Here is a 10,321-nt window from a genome sequence, read left to right on the forward strand (position 1 = left end):
ATTTCATGTAAGAAAATTTGTCTTTTCAAAACACAGAGTGAAGGGCTGAGAGGGTGGGGTGCTACTGCCAGAAGGAGTTACCCACACAGGCGATGACAGCGAGGCCACCACCCTGCCGGTAACATGGTACTATCAAAAGATCAATGAGAACTTCCCTTCCCTTCTCACGAAGAGTTTCTGTATGAGAGAAAGAGGAAAGAGCTCTGAGTCATGCTCAGTGCCGTTTAAAAGCAGCAAGGAGTATTAAAAAGAAGGGAGAGGAAGAATGTCAGAAACTCTCATTTACGCTGACCTGAACTTGCCTGAATCAGCCAGACCCAGACTGCAGATCACTGATGTCCAAGGTAGGTCAATCTGGCTCCACTCAGCTTGCTTTGTATTCTTCAGCCTTCTTCCCACATATTTTGAAAGAGTGCTCTGGAGCACCAAAGCCACAACAAAGACAAAGGGAATGTGGAGGCCCAGTGCTATGAAAAGTGTTGCAGGTGGAGTGGCCACACTGATTTTTTACCACAAAAAACAGAGATTGCATGAGGTCTGCTTTTCATTTGTTAAGGTGCAAGTGCAAGGGAGAGCTTCTTGTGTGATACTAAGAGTAGTTTCCATCAGTGCAGGAGATTAGTCCACAACTGAATGCCAACTGGTCCTGAACCAGGAGTGTCCTCACACAGCAGACATTCTAATCAGGAGATTGAGTGCCTCATGTTCCTGGTGTTTGAAGCAGTCTCCTGTAGCCTGTTTTTGCTTGATGACCATAGCAGGTATTGCTTCAGGGTTTTTCCTCCTGGCTCTGTCTGTACAAACTACTCAATAAATCAAGCATAAGGTGTTTCATGGACAGATTTAGTCCAGGACTAAATTCTGCATGATTTTGCAAAAATCCTAACCTAAGAATTATTGCCTAAACTTTTGCACTGCTTTTGCTGCATCTACATAAAATTACATCCTAAAGTAACAGCCTTCAAACACTTTGTCTCTGCATTTCATTTCGTCCTTTTGACTGTTTTTTGGTCTTTTGGTCTTTTTTTTTTCTTTCTTCTTCTTTTTTTTTTTTTTAAACCTTAATATCTCTTTGACACAAACAATAGTTTCTACTTCTTGCTATCCTGTACTTGTCTTTTGCATGAAGTGAGATCCCTTGGCATCTCTTTTGAGCTGGCTGGAGTCTCTAATGCCCCCAACCCCAGTGTTTCTACCATGTCTTTCAACAGGTTCCATCACAGCTAAATTGACAGGCACTCTGATGTCACCTGATTAAAAATTCAATTGTCCTTATCATTTAATCCATGTACTCCTACTTACAGCTTGTCTACAGCTGTAACAGCACTTTGATGTCTCTCTGCTTTCTAGCAAATCCCTGTCAGCTCTTTTCTCCCATGTGTTCCCTTCAATTATGCACAGTATTTCCCAGGAATTACAAGAATTTTAGAGAAAAGATCTCAAGCATTGGCTTCCCCCATGCCTTCTCCTCCAGTCTGCTATTCTCTTTTTGAGAGTGGATTCCCTGGATCAATGCAGTGTTCACAAAGCAATGAAATCAATTCCATAAGCATTTCAAACTGCCAGAAGACACTAATTCTGTATAGTGAGAGAAACACAGCAGCTCAGCCCTGGAAGTGAGAATGACTTTGAATGCTTTATGAAATTGCAACCTCATATTTCGTACTCTCCACTCCCTTTTCACGTGTCCCTGTCCTTCCTTCCTTCTCCACATGCTTACTTCCACACCTGTTTGTCTTTATTATCTGCAGATGTCAGTTTTCACTTTTCTCACCATCTCATAATTACCTCATAACCCTTTCACATTTAGCATGATTTGCACTTTTCAGGTTTGCTTCAATGAATATGCTGACTATGGGCCAGCAGTGTGCCCAGGGGGCAAAGAAAGTCAAGGGCATCCTGGCTTGGATCAGCAATGGTGTGACCAGCAGGGGCAGGGAGGGGATTGTCCTCCTGTACTCAGCTTTGGTGAGGCCACTCCTTGAGTGCTGGGTTCAGTTTTGGGCACCTCAGTACAAGAAAGACATTGAGGGGCTGGAGGGGGTACAAAGAAGAGCAACTAAGTTGGTGAAGGGCCCAGAGAATGAGGCTGATGAAGAGCAGCTGAGGGAACTGGGACTGGTTAGTTTGAGGAAGAGGAGGCTGAGACGAGACCTTATCACCCTCTACACCTATCTAAAAGGACAACAGAGAGAGGTAGGTGCTGGTCTCTTCTCACAGGTAATTAATGATAGAACAAGAGGAACCAGCCTCAAGCTGCACCAGAGAAGGTTTAGGCTGAACATAAGGAAAAAAATTTTCCTGAAAGAGTGGTCAGGCATTGGAACAGACTGCCCAGGGAGGTGGTGGAGTCACCATCCCTGGTGGTGTTTAAAGGTCGTTTAGATGTGGCACTTGGCAATATGGTTTAGTGGTGAACTTGGTAGAGTAGAGTTCATGGTTGGCCCTGATGCTCTCAAGGATCTTTTCCAACCTGAATGATTCTGTGATTCTATGATGTTGTAGCCATTCCCAAAATGTGAATTGAATAAAACATTCAGACAACCCTGGACATTTTTCTCCACATCACTTGCTGTTGTGTTTAGTATATCTCATAATTTCAATATTTTTTGTTCCATTTAATTTCTTTTTGCTTGGTTTCAGGTTCTACATATGCACAAGTGAAAGTGCAGTCTCTAGACACAAATCCTGAAGCTAGCTACACATCAGCTGGTGAGTTTTTTGCTAAATTGATGTGAATTTAAACAATTAGAGCAGAGGAGGAGGTTCCTTATTTTCCCAGCATGCAGTGACACAAAGCCCTATGTGAGACAGGAAGATACAGCTGTTGGCTTTACGCAGCCAGAGCAAAGCACTGCTGAGGGAGTGGGTTCTGCTCCTCTGCTATGCTCTGCCAAGACCCCACCTGCAGCACTGCCTCCAGTTCTGGTGCCCCCAGCATAAGAGGGACATGGAGCTGCTGGAGTGGATCCAGAGGAGGCCACAAAGATCATCATAGGACTGGAGAACCTCCCCTGTGGGGACAGGCTGAAGGAGCTAGGGCTGTTCAGTCTGGAGAAGGCTCCAGGGAGACCTTAGAGCAGCCTTCCAGTACCTGAAGGGGCCCTACAGGAAAGCCAGGAAGGAACTTTTGATAAGGGTTTGCAGTGAAAGGATGAGAGAGAATGGATTGAAGCTTGATGAGGGCAGACTGAGACTGGAGATTAGGAAGAAATACTTTCCAGTGAGGGTGGTGAGACACTGGAACAGGTTGCCAAGGGAGGTTGTGAATACCCCCTCCCTGGAGGTGTTCAAAGCCAGGCTGGATGAATCCTTTAGCAACCTGGGCTCCTGGAAGGTGTCCCTGCCCATGTCAGGGGGGTTGGAACCGGATGATATTCAAGATTCGTTCCAACCTAAACTATGCTATATCCATGAATTTACTGCAAGGGAATCTTGCCATATTCATTAGTCTGCCAACTCAGTGGGTACTGGCCAGGTGCTATAGAGGTCCAATAAGGGACTAATAGTATGTTCAGTGGCCAACTGGACTCATGAGACAGAATTAAAACATAAAGGAGAGCTTCTCATCTCTTTCCTGCTTCTGATATTTGCTAGAGTATTTACTTACCCTTCTGCTACTTTTGAACTGTATGGGGGGTGTGTGACAACTAAGAACTGAAAACCAAAGTGAGGTTTTTGCTACTGTTTCCCCTGCTCTATAAAGCCATTTTAGATAAATGAGGAAGGTGTCCTAATCTTCATCCTAACTGCAGGCAGTATCTGGTCTGTTTTGTCTCATGGCCTCATTTTCACACCTACTTGTGCATTACTGCTTGAACTATCAAAACGCCAAGAAGCTGTCATGCTTAGTACAGTAGTAAACTAAACTGAGTTTAAACCAGTCCTTGAAAGAAGGCGGCACTCAGGTGGCACTCAGGACAAACTCTGTGCTGTCAGGTTTTCTGCCTGCGGAGGTTTGGTCAGGAAATGGTTGTACTCTGAGAACATGTTGATTGCACAAATCAACAAATCTATTTGGCAGCTGCATATTATCTGCTGTTAGTCTAGACCATGTGGTTACCAGCAAGACTGGGAAGGGTGAAGAGAAGCTTTAATGAGAAAATGGCAGTCATAGGATGGAAGTTGGTGACCTAGAATGCTAAGGTAGCAATTACAAGAAATGGTTCTAGTACCCTATGCAGGACTGGAGGGAGACATGAAATTGCACCTGGCTGAGAAGATGGAGTAAGGATCCAGATTTCTGATTCTTCAGGAATCTGGTACAGAGTGTCCAAACCTTCTGTAGGAACAGATTTCATCTTAACTGTAAGGGAGTCAAGCTGCCGGACATGACATCGGAAGGTTTTAAGTTACTTTTAAAATTACTAAGAGCAAGCTGTCAGGGGCTGGATGTTGTAAGCAGCTCTGGAAATGAGGAAGAAGCTGATGTGGGCTAAAGAGCAGTTTAGGGTGGTATCACCACTATGTCTGACTTCAAAACCACTCTGTCCTTGGGAAAAGGAAAGGCAAGAGTGTAGAAAGAGTCAAGCAGAAGATGCAGACCTGACTGCCATTTAAATAAAGTGTTAGGAAGCAAACAAAAGCTGTGGCACACCTGCTTCTGCACAGATACTACAAGTCTGAAACACAAGATGGGAAGACCTGGAATGTCCCATCCTAGACTAAAACACTCAGATGCCAGGTACCTGAAAATGGGTGGCTTCTGCCATCTGAGGTAACCTCAGCTATCAGGTAACTGCACAGATGTGGAAAAGGCTACACAGGACTGCCCAGAATCAGTGGCCTTCTAGATTTGCATTCTAAAGCCAGACCAAATATCCAAATGCTTCCCAGATGAGGATCTGTGGTTAGGTAACTGAACAGCATCTGAATCTGTGGGATATGATACCAGGAAGTGGGAAAAAGGAAGAGAGTCATCATGGACCTAGACTACATAAGGAAGAATAGAATCATAGAATGGTTTGGGTTGGAAGGGACCTCCAAGGGTCATCTAGTCCATCTTTCCTGTAGCCCCCTTCAGGTACTGGAAGGCTGCTCTAAGGTCTCCCTGGAGCCCTCTCCTCTCCAGGCTGAACAGCCCCAACTCTCTCAGTCTGTCCCCACAGGAGAGGTTCTCCACCCCTCTGATCATCTTCGTGGCCTCTTCTGGATCCAGCAGCTCCATATCCCTCTTATGCTGGGGGTACCATGACTGGATTCAGTAAATCCTGAAAAAAAGTCTCTAAACAACAGTTTAGAGCTAAACAACAGTTAAAACAGAGAGAGGAGACAGTTCAGCTCCTCTGAAAAATTTGCTTTGCTGAGCAATATAAAACATAGTAGGACCATGAACCAATAGGTTGATTGGGTATTGCCTTCACAGTGAGCACATAGCTCCAGTATCTAGTGAAGCAGAATTTGACAAAGTATTCCAGGATTCAATTGAGTATCTGTGATGGAGAAAAAAAATATCCATGGCTTATCTATCACACAAAGAAGAAACATGTGAAGGGAAAACACCAAAGGGCTTTGTGTAATTTGAAAGAGCTGTCTTAGTGAAAGCCTGAAAAGGCCATCTTTGGGTGAAGGTGAAGGGCTCCTTTCACACTGGCTCCCCTAAGTTCGTTTTTTCTGTCGATCTCTAGGTAAAATATGTTGCTCCAGAACATGTGTGGCTGGACTGGTTGCTGTAATACTCCTCCTGCTGGTCTTAGCAGTGTGTCTGATACTCATTTGTAAGTCCTGCTAATATTGTAATAAATGCAATTAATTTCTGATCTTCACCCACTGCCTGATCTTCAATTCATGACACCCAAAACAAGTAGCAAAAGAAGGCTGGTTTGAAAGCAGGGGACAGTAGTTTTTAGCCAACTGTGGCTGTATGAGGAAATCCACAAACGAGTAAAATGGTTTGAAAGTTCAAAACTCCAAAAGAAAACAAAGCCAAAACCCAACTAAAGAACTGACAATGTCCAAACATTGAAGGAAGGGAAGAACTGTCTGTTCTCTCATGCTAGTGCAGAGGAGCCCATGCCTAGCTGCACTGACATGACTACAACAATGCCCTTGGTATGACAGCACTGTAGTGAGTGTGATGGATCAGTGTGTGCGTGCTGCTTCTCAAATACTGCTCCATTCTTAGCATCTTAACTAAGTGCAATTCCCGTTTGCTCTAACTGCCAGATAACCAACAAAACGACATCCTGCAGTCCCCCTGCAATCACATCTCCCTTTCTATGTCCCATTCTCTGTTCCTCCTGGTACCTTGTCTAGCAATGGAGAGAGAAGTTCTTTCTTTCTTTCAAGTAGCATCACTATTGCTGCGTTTTGCAGCAGGCAAATGTGGGATTTGAACACCGAACTCTGCTTTTTGCCCAGACCATTTCTCTTTATTGTCTGAGCAAAGATTTCAAAGCTGGAATGACGTTAGCTGTGATTCTAATTCTCATTCCCATGCTTAGTGACTGCAGCCATGGAGAATGGCAAGGATCCACAGCAGCCTGGTGAAAATGATAAGTAGGACCACACAGGTACTTTTCTGGCTGCAACTTACTCTCCCACTTTTCTTTTGTAACGGGATCCTTTTGTTTGTATGAACAGGGATTTTTCCACACCTGTTCTCCCCTTCTGCAGCCTGCCCCAAAAACTGGGAAAGAAATGGGAAAAAATGCTACTTCTTTCATAAAACAAGTAAACGGAATGGCTGGAATGTCTCCCATGAAGAGTGTACTAAGATGGGTGCAAACCTGGTGGTCATTGAGAACAAGGAAGAACTGGTGAGGTCTAAACTCATTCTGGGGTTGCTTGACCTGTGTACCAAAGGGCTGATGGGGTCTTCTCGATGTCTTTGGGGGTATATCATCTACTGCTAGCTGTATACACCTCTATATGGCAGCAAACACCTTCATGCATCTTGGTGCTTGAAGTCTTGTATCTGGAAGATTCTCACTCCAAGCATACTCCCATGGGAAGAATCATTGAATCATAGGGTGTTTTGGGTTGAGAGGGATCTCCAAACATCACCTAGTCTGATCCTCATGCAGTGAGCAGGGATATCCTCCATTAGACCAGGTTGCCATGAGCCCTGTCAAGCTTGACCTTGAACATCTCCAAGGATGGAGCAAACTCTGTGCCTAGATGACATACATTTCAAAGAGATTTAACACACAAACCAACACTTATAAGTGTCTTTAGGTATGAAGTCACACCTGGCTAACTACAATGTATGGCTTTAATGGGAGCAAAGGTGTATTATTCTGTTTAGTCTGTTCCAAAGAAGACCCAGGAAGGCAGATGGGATTAAATAAAAAATGGAAAAAATTCAGCCTCTGAGGCGGTGGAAAGAGTGGATCTGGCTGGATACAGACTTACTTTCTGTATTGGCTGTTTAGCACTAAGCTTTCTGTGTGCCTCTGATGAAGACAATGTAATTGTAATGCATTATCATTGTTTGTTTCCTCTCTAGGATTATCTTGCTTTACGATCAGAATGTTGTTACTACCTTCTTGGTCTCAGATACTCTGAGAGCGAGGAGAAGTGGAAGTGGATCAACGGTGTGGAACATAGCACAGACATGTAAGCTTATTCCAGCAAGTCACCGTGATGCAGCATCTGGAAACAGTGCAAAAAAACCCCAAACCAGAGCAAACAATAGGGAGTACCAGCAAGGGCAGGGGCTGTGATTTGTAGGAACCTGATTGACAAGTCTAAGGGAGTCTGTAAGTCATGTGGAAACACAGGCATGTCACAGCAGTAAGTCTGCAGATGACACCTTAGTAAGTTTGCAGACGACAGCAAGCTGGGTGGCTGTGTTGATCTGCTAGAGGGCAGGGAAGCTTTACAACAGGATCTGGGCCATGGCTAATTGTATGAGGTTCAACAAGGCCAAGGGCCAGGTTGCCACTTGGGTGACAACAGCCCCACAGTAAGCTACAGACTCAGGGATACATGGATGGAAAGCTGCAACTTGGAGAGGGACCTGGGGGTATTGGTTGGCAATCAACTGCACATGAGTCAGCAGAGTGCCCAGGTGGCCAAGAAAGCCAAGGGCATCCTGGCTTGTGTTAGAAACAGTGTGGCCAGCAGGGACAGGGAGGTGATCATCTCCCTGTGCTCAGCACTGGTGAGGTCACACCTCCAGTGTTGTGTTCAGTTCTGGGCCCCTCACTACAGGAAGGACACTGAGGTGCTGGAGCATGTCCAGAGAAGGGCAACGAGGCTGGTGAAGGGCCTGGAGCACCTGGGCTGTGAGGAGCATCTGAGGGAGCTGGGGGTGTTCAGTCTGGAGAAGAGGAGGCTGAGGGGAGACCTCATTGCTCTCTACAGCTACCTGAAGGGAGGTTGGAGCAAGGAGGGGGCAGCCTCTTCTCCTTGGTGACAAGTGACAGGACCAGAGGAATGGTTTCAATCTGCACCAGGGGAGGTTCAGGCTGGATGTTAGGAAATAGTTCTTCACTGAAAGGGTTCTCAAACATTGGAATGGTCTGCCCAGGGCAGTGATGGAGTCACCATCCTTTGGGGTGTTCAAGAGGTGTGTGGACCTGGTGTTTAGGGATGTGATTAGTGTTGACCCTTCAGTGCTGGGTCAAAGGTTGGACTGGATGACCTTGAAGGTCTCTTCCAACCAGATATATTCTGTGATTTTGTGATCAGCAGGGCATGAGAAGACACAATTGTAGTTCTGGCAGGGCAGGAAGAATCAAAGTAGATGGTGTTTAGTGGGGAGAGAAAGGATCTACTAGGCAGGGACAAGAGAAAGTGTGATGTCAGCACCACTGGATGGAGGCTGCCAAGGCAGGGGAAGATCTCTGGGTGGGAAAGCCTGGCCCAGATGCTTTTGTTGATGTCTGGGGAAGAAAATGAAGGAATGGGAGAGAGACTCCAACAAGGTAGCTTTTAATCACACCAATACAGCTTAACAGCAAGACCAGGTGCCTGCCTGTGTTTCACGGAAGTGATATTGACCATTGCACCCAGCTAGGTCAGCAATGCAACTAAATCTGACTTTCTCTCCCTGTTCAGGTTTGAAATAAAAGGAGAGCCTGACTATTTCTGTGCTGTCATCAGAAAACACCAAGTAGAAAGGGCATCTTGCACAGGAGACTCAACAACACAAAATATGTGTGAAAAAGCTGCAAGCATTTCATAAAGGTAGAGGCAGAGCTAAAAACAAGAGATCCAAGAGAAATGTCATCCCCAGCTTCCTGTAGATGGGATTTGCCTCATGTAACTTTAGCTGTCTGAATATGCAGCCAAAGGGACTCTTGCAGGCTCCTTGCTAAGCTTAGCACACTGGTTCCCATGATGGGTATCTGAGACTGGGTATATCTGCTCTGAAGAAGATTTCATCTTTATACATCAGGAGTCTGGGTGACAGAAAAGGGGAAGCTGCCCTAGGGCCACTACAGAACTACATCAAGTCCACCAAACCCAGAGAGCCACAGAAAGTCACAGGACTCAGGAACAAAACTGCACAAGGAAAGCCCTAACGAGGAAGTTTGCTTGAAAGTGACTTCCTCACCTCTGCTTCTGGGTTTTCTTTGTTGACAGAGTTGTCTTCTGGTTTTGTTATCTCTGAAAATAAACCTGAAGTTTACAAGTTCAGGATTCTTTCACTATCTTTGGTGTGATCACCACAAGGAAATAGGTGAAGTGTTTCACACTGACTTGGTCAGGGTCTCATCCTGATGCTAAGGACAGGGAATCCCAAACCCATACAGACCTAACCTCTCAGAACTTCAGTGGTTGATGCCTGCAGAGAATGATGAGCCTGATTCTGACTCCTGATGCAGTTCAGCAAGAGGCTGACTCTCATTTGGATAGCTCAGGCTGACAGTGTCAGCCTCATAGGGCATATCCTAGTGATCATTACCAATAAGAAACCAGGACTAACGGACACCACCAAGAGGCTCCTCCTGTTTTCATTGACCTATATGCCACGGGTTTCTAGCAAAATGTGGTCTTTAGTGAATTTTCAGTGATAGGACAAGGGGCAATGGATGTAAACTCAACCACAGGATTGAGGAGAAAGATCTTTTTTACTATGGAGAGGATGGGGCACTGGAACAGGCTTCTCAGGGAGGTTGTGGAGAAACCTACAGAGATCTTCAAAACCCACCTGGACATGTTCTTGTGTGACCTACCCTAAGTGGTCCTGTGTTTCAGGAGGGTTGGACTCAATGATCTTTAGAGGTCCCTTCCAATCACTTGCATTCTATGATTCTACGATATTCCTCCAGCCTCACTTCTAGTTGGCAAGGGTTGTCTCCTCCACTGTTAGCTGGGATGCTGATGACATTAAAATCAGGAACTGAATGCAGTTCTTCCCTTGCACAGTTTG

The 10,321-nt window shown here is 45.3% G+C and overlaps 1 protein-coding gene across 1 annotated transcript; it reads left to right on the plus strand.

The window, feature by feature from the left end:
- The first annotated feature begins 265 nt into the window (after nt 1–265).
- Nucleotides 266–9,130, plus strand: LOC128971515 (killer cell lectin-like receptor subfamily B member 1B allele A). Its single transcript, XM_054387094.1, has 6 exons — nt 266–344; nt 2,644–2,712; nt 5,628–5,717; nt 6,616–6,758; nt 7,448–7,557; nt 9,004–9,130. Exons 1-6 carry the CDS (start codon nt 266–268, stop codon nt 9,128–9,130), a joined length of 618 nt encoding a protein of 205 aa, XP_054243069.1.
- Nucleotides 9,131–10,321: the final 1,191 nt, after the last annotated feature.

This window comes from Indicator indicator, chromosome 14 (assembly GCF_027791375.1).
Source record: "Indicator indicator isolate 239-I01 chromosome 14, UM_Iind_1.1, whole genome shotgun sequence".
In the NCBI taxonomy this organism is placed as follows: domain Eukaryota; kingdom Metazoa; phylum Chordata; class Aves; order Piciformes; family Indicatoridae; genus Indicator; species Indicator indicator.

What these genes read in the sequence shown, in the direction of transcription:
- LOC128971515 (XM_054387094.1), top strand. Translation starts at nt 266, where the DNA reads ATGTCAGAAACTCTCATTTACGCTGACCTGAACTTGCCTGAATCAGCC. An exon ending in AGCTAGCTACACATCAGCTG is followed by an intron (nt 2,713 to 5,627) that starts GTGAGTTTTTTG and finishes GTCGATCTCTAG; the next exon opens with GTAAAATATGTTGCTCCAGA. An exon ending in GTGGAACATAGCACAGACAT is followed by an intron (nt 7,558 to 9,003) that starts GTAAGCTTATTC and finishes CTCCCTGTTCAG; the next exon opens with GTTTGAAATAAAAGGAGAGC.